Genomic DNA, 16,326 nt, shown 5'->3' on the forward strand with positions numbered 1-16,326 from the left:
TGTTCTCATGTAAATAAAGTGCATGAGCTCGGTGCTTGGGTGAAACCAGAGACTTTACTCAGCAATTAGGCAGTCTGGACTTGCTCCTCCCCCCCCCCCCCCCCATGGGTTCCAGTGGTGACAAGTCTGAGTGGTGTAGCCCACAGCTGTCTTCTCCAGGTGTCCGACAAGCAGAGGTGCAGGTGTGGCTACCACCATCTCTGTGCTTCTGCAGTCCACCCTGCTCCTCGTTGCATCCACCGCGCTGCTTCTAGCTGTGCAGTGTCCAGTGTAGAGATTCGCCCCCTCCTGTCCAGGGTCATGACGCAGCCTCCAGAGACGGCTACCTAAACAATGGGGTCCCCATATGTGCAGGCCTCCTCGATGGCCAGGTTGTAGCTGGCACCTGCCCCTCCCTTGTAGGTGCTGGTCACGATCCTCATCCAGCCTCTCTCACCCTGTGTGGAGCAAGAAGAACTCTGCATTAGTGCCTCAAGACATGGCCCCTGCTCACCCTCACCGGGCCCTGCCCTGCAGAACCTGAGGGTCCACATGGGTCCTCTGCCCCACATGAACAGCAAAACTCTGTGATCTGGTCCTCTCAGTTAATATTTGACCTGAGGGTGCTCTGCAGACAGCTATATAATGTAAGAAAACATGTGACTGTCTCCCTACTAATACCTGACATACAGCCATTCAGTAAATATGGCTGACATTTTATCATCTTCCATTTTGCCCTATTTCAGGGTATTCCTGTGTCTGAAATGATTAACAGTTAACACTGTGTCCTAAAAACCAAAACCAGCAGTTTCCCTCCCCTGGACTTTTGACCCAACTCCAAAGTATCCTTGAACACCATAACTGTAGGAGCAAGGGTGAGCTGGTCCCCAAGGGGTGGGCAGCCGGTCACCACCACCAGGGCCATGTGGCCCCAGCCTTGCCTGTCTTCCTTTGGGTTGCTCAGGTTGGGGCTTGGGCAGAGCCATTGGCACCTCAGAGGCTGCTAAACACCCAGCAATGCACAGGGCAGCTGCTGCCTGTGTCCTGGTGAGACCGTTGTAGCCAGCCCTCCCTCCACTCGGCTGAGGGGCGTGGACTCCTTGGTCTGGCCTTAAGAAAGGGAAACTATCTTACCCAAGGTTCGCCCCATGAATTGCGGACAATCCAGTACTCGATCCCATCGCTGCTGACGCCCCAGCCAACTACGGAGATGATGTGGTTGATAAAAGCCTCGTCCTGGTGCTCAGCATAAATGCCTCCGGTGTAGTTAGCCATCCTCTCTGTCGCCATTATCCCGCAGCTGGGAAAAGCCAAACGGTATCGGTTATCAGTTCAAGAAGCAAGCACACCAGCTCTCTTGCCTTGGGCTGCAGTGGTCTGAGTCCTGCTGGGGTGGCCCCACCAACATCCAGACTCACACAGAAGGTTTTCTGGAAGCTTCTCTACCCAGCTTACACAAACATTCCCTGGAGCATATTGGCTAATATAATCATTGCTCCTGTTTGCTTCTGAGAAAGCCAAAGTCTTTACAGGCAAAGACGATCATGAGGCGCAGAAGGCAGGGGATTTAACTGTCCAAGGGGGAAGAGTGAACAAGGTGCATGCGCGTGCAGGTCGGAGGGGACCCTGCCTCACCTGATGGGGCCGTTGGCGTAGATCTCGGCCATCATTTTCAACCTGCCTGACAGGGAGCCGTAGTCACCCACTCTCCAGAGGGTGTAGTTCTGGACAACATGGCACTCCTTGAATTCAGTGCAGGTCCCACACTGGTTAAACTTGTCACACTCTACAACACAAGAAGTCAGCATGACACCATCTCCTCATTAGCCCACTAATGAAGGCCACCCCATCCTCTCCACTTTCCTAATTTAGCCCTCCATTCATTAGCTGATAGCGGAAGCCATCCTGTTCTCAGGTGCTGCTTAATTATGCGTGCCTCTCAGCTGCAAAGGCATGATGAAAAGCCTCCCCCCCCCCCCCCACCCCCAAGGCTGAGGCAGAGCAGAGAGCAAACTTTGATTAGTACATAGTGGGCACTCCAAAGCTGCCCTTCTCCTTCAGAGGCTGGAGGAGGGCCTCACAGCATGCTGTAATTGAAAGCTGAGTGCAATGAAATTATTAAAATGTAACCCGATGATTCCACTGCTAGCTAGTGACTGAATAGGCCAATACGTGTGATTCAAAGAAATACGTCCTTTGTTACTTGCTTTTGCAGGATCAGGATTGGTTTACAGGAATAGCCAAAGCAGCCCTAAGGAGTAAGAACCTGTTACAGGTGTCACAATACTTGGGCTCAAATTACACTACAGAGCTATAGTGACAAAAACTGGTTCTGGCAGAGAGACAGAGACAGATGGACAAAACAGAACCTGGAGAGAAAAAAACTGACAAAACTATCCCCCTAAACTCATGACAAAGGCAAAACCATACATTGGAAAAAGGCCTATTCAACTTGATGTCCACTTAAGGAAAATAAAGTTAGATTTTACCTTTCATCCTGTACAAAAACCAATTCAAATGGGTCCAAAGACTTCAACTTAAAACCTGAAAACAACTTCAGGACAAAAATCTAGGGACTCCCCCTTAAGATACATATGTAGGCCAGAGCTTTCTGAATCGAACACAAACAACACAGACGGGAGCACCTGGAAATCAAATGTCTGGCAGCCAAGGAGACGCTCGGCAGAGCGCACAGTCCATGGAGTGCACAGCCCACAGAAAAGGAGAAAATCTGTATCAGCTACACTGCAGACAAGGGGCGAATCTCCAGAATTTACAACGGACTGCAGATATTAAAAAGCAAGGGAAACTAAAACTGCCAATCAACAAATGGCCACATGCACTGAATAAACAGTTAACAAAAAACGAAACACAAATGGCCAAAACTATTTGAACGTAGGTCTGGGCATGGTGGCGTCCATCTTTAATCCCAGCACTTGGGAGACAGGAGGATCTCTGTGAGTTTGAGGCCTGGTCTACATAGCAAGTTCCAGGACAGCCAAGGCTACAGAGTAACACCCTGTCTCGAAGAACAAGAAGAAGAAGAAGGAGGAGGAGGAGGGGAAAGAAGAGGAAGAAGAAAGACAAGAAGAAAAGAAGAGAAGAAGAAGAAGAAAAGGAAGAAGAAGAAGAAGAAGAAGAAGAAGAAGAAGAAGAAGAAGAAGAAGAAGAAGAAGAAGAAGAAGAAGTTTAATATCCCTAGTTATCAAGTTATCAGGGAAATGCAAATTAAAACTACTTTGAGAAACTACCTCATCCGGGTCAGGACGACTGTCATCCAGAAATCTGACCACAAATGTTAAGATAGGATTTTGGGGGAAAAAAAGGAGTCCTTATTCACTGCTGGTGGGGGTGCAAATTCATACAGCCATTATGGAAATCAGTTTAGAAATTCCTCAAAAATTAAAAATAGAGCTACCACATGACCAGTTGTTTCACCCTGCATGTGTACCCGGGAACCTCACGCCCTACCATGGGGTTGTTTGCACGCCCGTGTTCATGGCTGCGTCACTCACTGCAGCAAGGACTCGGTATGAAACTGCTGTGCGAATGGAAACGAAAACCTGGTGTGTGTATAAAACTGGACTACTATTCTGAAGAAAACTGAAAGCACAAAATTTGCAGAAAGAATGAATGGGCTTCGCGTGTATAAAAAATTAAGCAAAGTGATTCTAACTCAGAAAGAAAAATCCCTGTTCATTTTCATATGTAGCTCCTAGCCTGTAACACACATGTGTGGAAGTAAACAAATGCACGCATGTATAGTGTAACATGGAGAGAAGAGCGAGAAGAGATCATTTAAAAAGGGGACAAAGTGCTTACTAATCGCATCACATATGTAGGTAGGTACTCCATGTAAGTCCTTTATTCTTTCAAAGAAGAATCATGTTTTTAATACAAACTGCGCCCTTGATGGGCAGAGTCCGAATGTGAATTCACAAGGAGATCCCCCCTCACTGGGGGATCTGAATTGTAAATATGTTTATATTGAAAACCCTTGCAAGGTATAGTCCCTTTTAAGAATGACTAAACTGGCTGGTACTCATTAAACAGAACGACTAAACTGGTTGGTATTTGTTAAATAAAAAGTTTAGCTGTCCAAACAACAGAATGTGAAGGTTGTTGAAAGTATGTCGAGAATAATCCTAATTTTGGAATTTCTGAGAATCCCTGGGAATAGTGATTTATTGTAAGACAGTAGCATGATGGGAATTTTGAAACGCTCACAAACCTGCTATTTTCACTGCTGTTATAATTCTAAGATGTATCATTATTGCTGAATAAATATACTTTTTTTTTTTTTAATGAAGGAAAAATAAGGTTTAGGGGCTGGGAAATCAGTCAGTAAAGTGGCTGCCATTGCAAGCACGAGGACCTGGGTTCAGATCTCAACGCCCACATAAAGTCACATGAAAGTACTTGTCTGTAGTCACAGGCCTGGGTGGTAAAGAAGTCGGGTGCGTCTCTGAAGTGCGCCCGCCAGCCAGGCTAGCAGAATGGATGTGCTCCAGGCTCACTGAGAGTACAAGGTGGAGGAGACTGAGGGACACACCTGAGGCTGACTTCTGTGTTGTAACTATCCATCTGTCCAGATCCTTCCCTGGGCCAGCAAACTCCCTGAGGATTATATCGTCAGTTTAATTGATCCTTAGACACCATGCCCAGTATGAGCTCCACCAGGAACATGGTGGCTCTGAGGTCATGTTTGTTCCTACACAGAAGAGACAGTTCAGTGGCTCTGATGACCCCCGCTCCTGTGAGTCTGGGGATCAGAGAAGCCTAGCCTCAGCTGGAGGACACCGGTCTAAAAGGAGAAGGGATAAGGCCCCCGGCGAGCTACCACGAAGCAGCCCACTGCCTTCCTCACCCTGCATCTGTCCCCCTGGTGGTGGTGGGGTGACTATCCTACTGTCCATCCAGGATAAAGGACTCAGCCAACTAGGCCGGAGAAGTCTTTCTCTGTAAGTAAGGCCCATGAGGTAGGCAGGGGACACCATCCTCAGGGGTGGTACAGAGCCACCAAATGCCCTCCGGGCACCTTCAGAGGTCCCCTAGAGCATCTTGCTCTATCCACGAGGGAGGGTTAAGGATCAAAGGTTAAAGTCATGAAGGACAGTATGGGTCTGGGAGGTTGTTTTTTGTTTTTTTGTTTTTTCCCTTTGTTTTCCAAGGAAATGAGCCCCAAAAAAGAATGTGCCAAGCATGGGTTTCTGGGCCAGTCCACTCTGCCCACTCGTGGTCTGCACAGGTCGGCGCTACGTTTCCGACGGGCTGGCTAGCTTGCAGCTCAGAAAGCAGCCACACCCCTGCTCTCTGCTCCAGATCCTGGGAAAAGGATGCTTCCACCAGCTGCCTATAAAAGGCCTATGAAGCCATTCAAACGCCAGGTGTGAGAACTCACGCTACACACCCAATCCTGGCTGCAGGGGCGCTGCTCTGATTTACTTTTATTTGTTTGTTTCTTTTCAAGACAGGAGCTTGGGCCCAGTTCCTCACCTACGTTAGCCAAGCACTCTACCACAGAGCTACACCCGAGTCTGGGGTTGTTCTTTGGTATCTCTCCATGCTGAACTCAGCAAGGACCCTAACCCACCATGTTCAGAATGACGTCAGGTAAGCCTGGAGCCAGCGCCATGGACCACCCAGCTCTTCCTGGGGGCTGTAGTCTCCACCCCGACCCTCTTCAGCATCCCAGGCACAGTGTGACAGATGTGGGGTGGGGGGAGGAGACTTGGGCATCCCTTGGAACAAGGAAGAGAAGGTGGATGACAAATTGGGGACCTGGACGTGGGGCCTACCTTGGTCCTTGGCCTGGTAGTTGTTGCAGGTCTCATCGGGGATGCCGTGCTTATGGGCATATTCCCACACCGGAAGGTCATTGCCCCCTTCACAGGAGCCAGCATTGCCGCAGTCAATGACATTCTGCACCGAGAGCAGGGTTGAAGGCCATGCACCTTTTCTCTTGATGTTGATGCGATCTGCAACAGTCAGCACTCTGGTCAGCAGGAAGCTCCCCCCAAATGCCACAGGGCTCCGCCCACCGGTCCCTCTATCCGTGGAGGCCTCAGCTCAACTGTGGTGGCTTCAGAGACCTTCTCTGGTCTTCCTCTGGTCCGTGTGTCTGTCTCCAAGTACCCTGAGGCAGGGCCAGATCTAAAGGTTCCAGGAAGAACCTGATAGGACAGCACTACAAGATGGCAACAAAACCACCTGGGTGAGGAAACTAGAATTCCGACACAGACCGTGTGGAGAAGGCTTTGGGGAGAGGGGTGCGGGGAGGGGACCTCCAGGGCTAAGCGCAGCCCAGAGAGCCAAGCGAGTCCCAGTGAGGGGTCAGACTGCGGCATGTGGTGCTCACGTGCCTGGCCCACGTCCACCAGGGATGGATGGATGGCCTGCACCCTGGGAAACCAGCTTGCTTTTCACTCTCAGGCTCCACACACCACCAACCACGCACCCCACACCCCAACTCCTACAGCCTTAACCACCGCTCCCCTAAAGCAACAGCTTATCTTCGTTCTCCCTCTGTCTTATGGACTTGAGCCCTGAGCCATCTCTGCTCCTGCCCCATAAGGCTGCCATCGCCTAGCACGGAACCTTCTAGAACCATCCCTCCTACGCCCTGCACTCAACACACCTGATCACCTCAGAGGGCCTCTCTCTGAAAAACTCAAAAGCAGACCTCACCTTGTCATCACTGAGACCCTGTTTTGTGCCCAGAATGTACTTCCTGTGCCAACAACAAACAGGCACCCTGCTATCCAAGGCACGTGGGCCCATCCCTCCCGTCTTCTAATCCCCAGCTTGGCTCTCCCTTTCCTCTGCATCCCCAGCAACCAACGAGGAGCCTCTTGAAGCACAGACATGCATTTCCCAGAGGCCAACGGCCCCACACCTTCCCTCTCCACATTGTGAGACAGGGATCCACCACTCCCTGCGTGCCTCTCTTTGGTCTCTCAAGCTACTTTTGTCAAGGTATCTCTATGCCACCCACACACCCAAACCCTTTCTCTGCCCTCATTCGATGACCTCTTCCAGAGAGTGGCCAGCAAAGGGGCCACCTCAGCCTTCTGGAAACACCTGGGATGCCTCTTCTGCATTCAACCTCACAGCGTGTCTCTCAAGGCTTACTGAGAGCCTCTCCTCCTCTTCCCTTCTGGTGACCTGAGCTGCGGCCCGCTGGCAGAGGTTGACTGTCTTCTATACCTGACTTAATGTCTAGTTTCAACCTGACACACCCACTGGCTTCTCAATTTGCGGGCTTCTTGAGGTGACCCATGTACACAACCCCACTCTGCCTCGTCTGCCTCAGCTCCCTTCACACTATCAGCTTTCCACTCATACCTGCCGTGTGCTGAGCACTACATAGACAACAGAAGCATGCCAGCAAGAGCAAGCTCTGCTTTGTGGGGCTCGTACCCTGGTACAGGAAGCAGATCAATGAAGTAAAGTAGTGCAAGGAGATGTTTTGGGAAACATCACGGGGCAGGGCAGCCTGGGAGATGGTCATCTCTGGATGAGAACGGACCCCACCGTCTCACAGATTTGAACACCTGGCTTCTAGTTGGTGGACTGTTTGGGAAGGATTAGGATGTGTAGCCACGGGGCTGGGCTTTGAGAAGTCCACACCAAGCCCAGGGCTCTCTGCCACACGCTCACGGATCAGGCATCAGTGCTCAGCTCCTGCTCCAGCGCCACGGCTGCTGCCACGCTCTCCACCACAACGGTCATGGGCTCACACTCTGAAACTCCAAGCAAGCCCCCAACCACATAAGCTGCCTCAGTCAGCCATGGTGCCTCTTCACGGCAACAGAAAGTAACTAAGACACTATCCGAGGAGAAAAGTGTGAGGCAACTAAGCCTCAGTTGGTAACATGAGGACAAGGAGGAGAGGGAGGAGGAGGACGAGGATGAGGATGAGAATGAGGAGGATGAGGACGTGAAGGAGGATGAGGAGGACAAGGAAGAGGAGGAGGACAAGAAGGAAGACAAAGAGGAGGAAGAAGAGGAGGAGGAAGATGATGAAGAGGAGGAGGAAGAGGAAGAGGAGGAGGGAAGACCCAGACTGTGCAGGCTCTGGCAGTCAGAGAAGAACCTGTCTTTGGTCCTAGTGGAATCCTGAGATGGTATCAAATAAAGAACTATGATGGGACTTGCGTTTAGCAGGCATATTCTAGGAATCTCTTGTGAGACCAGACAGGAGCCAGGATGTTGGGAAAGACACCACCCAGTCCCACCTTTAAGGGCTAATGAGACCACGAAAGGACCTGTGACGGGTTTCTAGAAGGAATGTAAGGTGAGTCAGACAACCTCTACGCTTTGTCTGAGTGTCCTCAGGGGAAGGATGGGCTTGATTTGGTGAGTAGGATGGGCAGGATGAGCTGTATGTCTGGGGCTGGAGGAATCAGGAATGCAGGCCAGAGGGCAGTGGCAGATGGATACGAAAGTGAGTCTAGGAAAAGGTCACACTACGAACACGGAACTCAGAAGTGTTAGAAGTGGTGAGGCAAAGGAACTAGGGATGGCTAGTACGGAGGCAGAGACACAGTGTGGTCCAGGGAAGACCTCACCTCACCCCAGTGGAAGGAGGCCTGGTACCTAGACTCAAGAGGCTCAGAACTGAAAAGGGGGTAGAGTAAGGCTGGTGAGAGCTCAAGGATAGAGAAGAGCAAGTGGCAGGGTGAGAGGGTGGGGAGGGGTGACTCCAGATAACCCAACAGGAACAAGCCACAGGATAGTGATGGGTGGGACCAAGGGGCTCCTGGTCGCCTACTTAAAAGTGACTCATGAAGGGATGAAGATGGCCTCGTGTGACGACAGGTGACCTCAGAGAGAGACACTTGGATACTTAGCCACCCAGAGATGGAGAAAGGCAAACTGTACAGCAGGCACATGGCTGGGGCCCTGTGGAAGTCCCCCTCGACATCTGCTCACTGAAAGAAGAAGCAAGGCTTTGACTGCTGCTGCTGAAGATGTGAAGAGACTTAAGAAGAAAGAACGAAGCAGCCATTTTCCGAGAGACGTTCCTTTCTACTAACGGGGAAGGTGCAACCTCAGCAGAGCCTAGCAGCCATCTGAGAGGAGCTGAGGCCCCACAGCCTCAGGTGTCCCTCCCCATCCTGCAATGTTCTGCATCCTCCTCATGTACCTCCCTCAGCAGATCCACTGACTGTTTCCACTACCCATGGCCCTCACCCCACCCTGTGCTCTGCTGAGGCCTTTTCACTTCCCCCGCCCGAGCCCTGGCACCCTATCCCTACCTGCTCTGGACTTTGCTCTGATCATCTGCTATGGCTGTCAGTCCCCCACCCCAGCCCCTCCACCTGTCAGACAAGCACCTCTTGACATTCTGGGCTGAACCTTCTCAGCCCACCCTCTTTCTTCCTCCTGAAAGGTCAGCAATATGCGCCAGCCCCCCAGAGGTGACTCTACAAGGTACCAACAGCTATACCAGGCTAGTTCTGGGGTATAGACTGGCCTCAGACAGGAACCCCTCATCCTAAAGAGAGAGCCCAACCTGGTGAACTGAACCCCAGCTGTCACTCATCTCACCAGGGAGTCTTCTGACTCTTCTGGGAATGGAGAGGGGCCCACTGGCTGGCAGGCAGGCAGGAGCACCACATAAGCCCGGGAGGTATTAGTCCTACCATTTTCCTGTTACTAATCCTCAACCCAGGCTCCACCTACAGCCTACCCAGCCAAAGAGATAGAGAGAGGACACTGCCTGTGGGCCAGGAGAGTCCCTTCCCTATTGTTTCCAGGGACCACCTCTGGAGATGATAACACTGAGTCTACAGTTAATGGCAAACTGTCACTTCCTGGCTCCTACTTCCTCTACCAAGGAAGAACCGCAGCAGCCTTGTGGATAGTGTGTGCCTCAGTAGGTCTCTCTCCTCCTCCTGGTGGCCAGGCTAAGGTTCAAGTGACAGAGCTGGTGGCCATTTCAAGCCAGGAACATATTTATCCCAAATACCAATGGCTACCAAGAGGCAGTTTCACTTCCTTGCCCCACAGACTATCAGCTCAGTGATTTAGTAATGCTGGTTCCACCTCAATGGCTGAAGTCACAAGTTCTGGGGGGAGGGGGTATAGGAAGGTACCTGGGAGCCACTTGTCACCGGGTTCCAGTCCAAGGCTGTCTCACAGGGGCCCTAGAGGGCCCACAGCTGACAACTCCACAATGACATAGCCACCTCACTCTGGCTGAATCCTGGCACAGATTCATGGGCCCCTGTAAGCCTGGGCTGTGGCTCTTCTAGAGGCAGCCTGGATGGTGAAGGGCAGCCACCTACCTGGCTAGGGGACTGGCCCTGCCCTGGGCTTAGCATGGAGCCCCAGGCCACCCACCTGCCATAGCACTGGTGCTACCGTGGGCCCAGCAGGAACCACAGTACTGTGGGATGTGCTGGTTCCTGGTGACGCTGACGTAGTTGACGCCGTTCACATTTCTCCAGTCCCAGTTCTTGGGGAGATCCGAAGGGGACAGGTACTCATGTGGCCGAGGGTAGGTCCTGGGAAGAGGTCAGCGCAATGCAAATCAACCCTGGAGCACCTGGGGCCTCCACTGCCCCCACCAGGGCCACAGACCCAGTCAGTCCTCCTGTGGTCATCTTCCCTTTCCCAAAATGTGGCAGTTTCAGAACTTGGCCCTTAATCGCCAGAAGAGCCACCGGCAGAACCCTCTCTGAAGTGACCTAGTGCTCACCAAGCAGGGCCAGAGGCGAGGATTGCCCAATCTACAAACACCAAAGCTCCCCGGATGTGAAGGGACGGGATTTGTGCTTCCCAGGCCTAAGGAGGCAAGGTGACCCACAGGGAGGACATGTCTCAGGTGGCAGGGGTTGCGCGCCTGGCCCAGAAGTTGACCCTCTTCCTCCCTAGGCAAAACTCCCGCGCCCACCTGCGCCCTAGCTGCGCCAGCTGGTCCCCGCGAAGAGGCCGGTAGCAGGTCTGGCCCGAGCGGAAGTAGAGGCTGGCCCGCGCCGCGCCCGCCAGCAACAACATCAGCAGCATCAGCCACCGCTGCTGCACCGACCCTGACGACGCCATGCTCGGATCCTGGATTACGCGCCGCACCTTCGACCCCTTGACCCGACCCACAGGTTCACGCGCTCCGGGTGCCCTGCCGGGTCCTTTAGGAGGCGCCCAAGTTGGACACACCCTGGAGGCGGGGCCTTCCCCCGCTGCTCCTGCCCCCGCCCCGCCCAGCAGCCCCTAGGGCAGAATCTGCCTCCCCAGGGATCAGCGGGATCAGCTGAATCTGGGGTCCACAGGAGGTCACACAACCAGACCCCAGACCTGACAGTACCACTAGCCACTGTGATGACATGGACTAAGCACAACTGTCAAACTTACTCTCCAGAGACCCAGGTGTCCTGGAGCAGTGTGGGGACCTGCTGGCTTCCATGGCCCACTCAGGCCATCTTTTTTTTTTTTTTTTTTTTTTTTTTTTTTGGTTTCTGCTGTGGAGTGATGGTGCAGGGTCCTATTAGGCTAGGCCTCCCCTAGGAATACACATAGATATCCTGATGCTGGAAGAAGGAGGTGTGGGTTACCCCCTAGCATTAGACCCCAGCCTGGCTTTGCCCCATTCCCCAAAAGACACAAGCTCTCCCTGAAGAGACGGGCTCTCCTTCACAGAGAAGGAAAGTGTGCTCCTTCAAGAATTCCTTTTAAAGGAAAATTTCACTTGCCACATGTATCATGAGTTCCTGGGAGCTCTGGGAAAGGGTCCCTACTACCCAGAAGAGGAACTGAGAAAGAGCTGGAAACATTTCGTAATTGAAGAATTTCCCCTTTGTCTTGTGCCCCATGAATTATAGTCAGCAGACCAATCCAGAAAGCCATCTCCTCTTTTGTAAGAAAAATGCCCTAGTATTTTATCTCAGGGCTCTCCGGGTGGTGGATATGAGGTTCCCTGTGCACAATGGCCAGCCAGGCTACCATCGTTCCTCTGCCGGTGCACAGCAGCAGATAAAAACCCCAATGGCTGCCTACCTTTCCAGATCACCCAGAATTCCAGCAGGGCTCAGAAGTCTGCTGGATGCCTCCTGTCAGAGCAGAACAAGACCTCAGAGGTGAACTCCAGGCTCCCCTTAAAAATTGTGGGAGTTTTGGTCCCTACCCTTATAAAGTGGCCACTGAGGCAAAGTGTAAATGCTGTGATCTGTCTGAAAATCCCTCATCTTAAAGAGCCAGGACACCTCTTCTCTTCTGGTGTGCGGTAGGTAGGATGGGGAGAATGGGGCCACTCAAGACCCAGGCAGAGATGCTACGGCCTGAGTTCCCTAGGCCAGTTCTCACCACTGGTAGCCACACATTGACTTTAGAGCCCTGGGATCCACTCCAGGGGAAGAGGAAAAGATGCCAGCTCCCACATGGGTTCCACATGGACTCTGTTTTCCTTCCAAGACAGAAGGGGACCTCATATTCACAGGAGGGAGAAAGTTGGTCTTCATAATTCTATGACGTCATACAGGCAAGTTCTCCTGAAGTGGGGAGGAGTTGCTGCCTCTGAGAAAAACAACAGAGGCCAGCAATGTTTTCAGGAGAGTGTGCACTCGACAAGCTCAGGGACCTGAATTCAAGGCCTGGAACAAATAATGAGTAAATGAATCCATTCTAAATTATTTTATAAGATGTGTTTTAAAACTGTGTGTGTGTGTGTGTGTGTGTGTGTGTGTGTGTGTGTGTGTGTGTTATACCTGCACATGAGAGCAGGTACCTGTTAAAGAAACTTTTATTCACCTGATATAACTGTCTTACTGCCTCCTGCTAACCTAGGCCTAGTCCTGGAAGCTTCTAACCTCCATACAATCTAATCTAGGTCTAAAATGTTTTCAGCCTCTGAGACTTATTGCTGGATAAGCTCACCCTTTCTAGTTCTTTCTGAACTCCGGCTGGCTGACTGGCCTCAGCTGTTCTGGCTCAAACTGCTCTCCAAGCTGACTGATTCAATCTGGCTTCTCTCTCAGCTGCCGACTAAATTGCTCTGCTCGGCCTCATACTGACTTTGACAATCTGTTCTAATCTTCTGGCTCCTTCTCAGTCTCTGGCTCATTTGCCTTCACCTGTGTCTGGCTTGTTCTCTCTTCAGCCTGCCTCCATACAGCTCTTCGGCTAAAAGCTGCCTCTGAAGTCCAACTGAACTGCCACCAACTCAGCTCCACTGCACTGCCTCTCAACTCACTGACTCAACTGAACTGCCGGAACAGCCCAGACTAGAACTCAGAGATCTACATGCCTCTGTCTCCTGAGTGCTGGAATTAAAGGTGTGTACCACCACAGCTGCATGTAAGCTTTTCTTTACCTGAAACTTGTTCTCTACCAAGCTGGCCTTGAACTCAGAGATCTGCTTGCCTCTGCCTCCTGGGATTAAAGGTGTGCCTGTTTTCCAGGCAGATCACACAGACCTAGAAGGTCTTTGAATGTGATCTCTTGCCAGAACAGCCATGTTCTGAATTAAAATTCCTCTACCGGTGTCCTTGGGGCCAGAAGAGCCTGCCAAGAGCCATGGAGCTGGAGTCACAAGCTGTTGCAAGCCAAACAGATGTGGGTACTGAGGACCCAACTCTGGTCTTCTGGAAAGGCAATTTGTGTTCTCAATCTCTGAACTAATTAATTAATTAAAAGAAAAGAAAAAAAGCAAAGCCTTATCTGTGAGTAACAGAGTTTGCCACCACCCTCCGGAAGCCAGCCGGGGTCTCGACCGTGCAGTGTCCACTCGCACATTCCAAGGTGTTGCAATCGGCCTGGAGGCAGTGGTCAGGCAGGCCCCAGACTGAGCACCCGTGTTTCATGTTGGTTTACAGCTATCCTAAGTGTGGCGGCTCTTCTGCCCACATGGTGTTGGCAGCGCTGGGATTCTGGGAGCCACACTCCCGGGATCCTCATGGCAAACCCACTGCACTTAGAAGTTGTTTAGGTATGAAGGGCCTGCCATGAAGACATGTGACCTTGCAGTCGTGTAAGGACACAAGCTTGGGAGGGTTCACTTTTCCTTGACCCAGAAAATTACACAGCAGGTATGATGACCTTAGTGCCGGCTGCCTGGCCTTCCGGAGGTCATAGAGCCTAATAGGCACCCATAGTCTTGCTCTGTAAGCCGTTGTCACGAGATAACATTTATCCAGTGACTCTTAGTAAATGCCGCATAAAGGGATGGGCATATGAGCTATGATGTTTCAGGCTGGTGGGGTGTACTGTGCCCAAGATGGGTGAGCACATAGGAGTTTCTCTAACAGAACTTGGAAGGTGATGAGATGAGAGGTAGGTTAGAGAGAGGGGGAAGAAGCCCAAGATTTTTCAAGCCAAGAAGGAAGTGGGGCCATGACTCACGCTCGCTCGGTATTTCATTTCAGCCTCTTGGGATGTGTCAGACTCAGCCTGACCGAGCTGCTGGCGGCTGTTCATCTTGAAGCTTGGTGCTGCTTGAGTGGTATGGAACCAGTCTGTTTTATAATTTTCGAAGTCCATGCTAAAGGGAAACCCTTTCCACAAGTGTGTGTGCGTGTGTGTGTATGTGTGTGTGCGTGTGTGTGTGTGTGTGTGTGTGCGTGTGTGTGTGTGTGTGTGTGTGTGTGTTTCTATTGTAGGGGCAGCCACCAATCAAATTCCAATTTTACTGCTATGATTGAAGGTCCTTGGTCCTAAGGAGTCCTCTGAAGGGGCACGTGGCTAAAGGGAGCTGGAAGGCATAAGGCATATGGTCTACCCATGCCCTGGTCCCATGCGTGCTGGAGGCTGCGCTCATCCCTGTGGCAGTCCCTCCTCCACCTGCTTCTGAGCAGACTCCCTGGCCTGGCATCATGAAGCCACAGCCTGAAAGGTGTGTCCTCTCTTGACATCACTTCAGGTGCCACGGAGGTCATGTTGTGGATAGTGACTCATCTTCTAATCTGGGCCTGAAAAGGAGGAGGCTTAGGGCAGAGGCTGCACCTTCCTGCCTCGGAGGCCCTGCTCACACACACACACGTGTTGCTTCTAGAAGCTGTTTTATGAGTAGTCGTGTGCCTCTGCCACCCAGGCTTGGGGCACAGTCAAGCAGGTGTTCATGAACTGGGCATGTCCCGGAAACTACTGTACAGTTCTTTGTCTGAGTAACCGGCCATGTGTCCTGGGTTCTTCTAAGACTTAACTTGACTCATTGCAGTTCCAGGTGCTGCTGGGGCTGGCATCTTAGTCTTGCTTTGATTCTTTCATCCTTTCCCAACTTGGAAGGGATAGATACAATTAACCCACTTTCTGCACGGGAAGATGGCACTTGCGGCAAGACCAGAACTTAACATGAGGTTCCCTAGTGCAGAGCAGAATTCGAGGTTATTTATTTTATTTATTTATTTTTTTTAAATATTCCATAAAGTCTCCTGGCAAACACACGATCCAAGGCCACAGACACAAAAGACTATTCATTTCTAAAAATAAGGTTGATCTCCCCCCCCCCCCCACCTCGTCCTGATAAAGAACAACATGGATATTTTTGAGTTAGGCCAGGGTCAGCCCACCTTCCTAAGCCAGTGGGAGGGTGGACTGGAGTTCGTGTGCGACGCGGTGGCCGTGAGATCTTTTCTCTCCTTCTTCCTCTGTGTGGTATTGTCTGGCTGCCGCCCTGGCAAGCTGCGGGTTTTTCCTATTATTGCACATTCCTGAGTAGGGCCACATCCTGGAGACCGCATTTGTTTTGATGGCTACTGACGGTACCCCAGAAGCGGGCCGGTGTTGCAGGGCCCCACGGCAGGCCTCACGGCCTCCTCGCCAGCCACAGGCCTCTCTTTTATCCCCATGGTCACTGGCCGGAAGCCTTTGCTAACTTACAGACATCCAGGCAGAAAAAGGCCTTCTGGTGGGGTGGCTCAGCTTTACCCTGGACCTCGACACCGTCCCCAGGACTTTTGTGCTTCATGTCCTGACCTGCTGTTGCCACGTGCTTGCCATGAAGTCAGCTTCCCGGAGTCACGCTCATGAGGTTGGTTTCAAGGCCATTATTTCTGGAACATGCTGCCTGCTGCTGGTCACCTAATATATGGATAGCTGGCACGTGACTTTGCCCTTGAGGTCTTTCGAAGGGGCACTTTACCTTTCCTGTGAGAGAATTCACTTGCCCTCTACAGGTGGGACAGCACCTCTTGGGTGGCACTTACCATGTGCCAGGCTTCTGTTTTCAGCACTGCCTTTTCTCAAAGGGGAAGTGTGGTCACAGAGACAAGAAGCTTGCATTTTGCCGAGGAAACGTATCAAAAGGCTCAGAAAGTAGACCATGCTTAGAGATGGTGCAGCTCAGTGGGTAAGGACTTGAGTTCCATCCCAGAACCCACAAACCGCCCCCCCCAAATCTGGCTAGGATGATAT

At 51.6% G+C, this 16,326-nt stretch overlaps 1 protein-coding gene across 1 annotated transcript; it reads right to left on the bottom strand.

Annotated features, from left to right (window-relative positions):
* Positions 1-287: 287 nt before the first annotated feature.
* On the bottom strand, positions 288-11,028 carry Ctsz (cathepsin Z). Its single transcript, XM_051143922.1, has 6 exons — positions 10,880-11,028; positions 10,327-10,490; positions 5,778-5,957; positions 1,615-1,765; positions 1,114-1,279; positions 288-437 (listed from the first exon to the last, which is right to left on the bottom strand). Exons 1-6 carry the CDS (start codon positions 11,026-11,028, stop codon positions 327-329), a joined length of 921 nt encoding a protein of 306 aa, XP_050999879.1. The 3' UTR covers positions 288-326.
* Positions 11,029-16,326: the final 5,298 nt, after the last annotated feature.

The sequence above is a fragment of the Acomys russatus genome, chromosome 4 (genome assembly GCF_903995435.1).
Source record: "Acomys russatus chromosome 4, mAcoRus1.1, whole genome shotgun sequence".
NCBI classification, from domain to species: domain Eukaryota; kingdom Metazoa; phylum Chordata; class Mammalia; order Rodentia; family Muridae; genus Acomys; species Acomys russatus.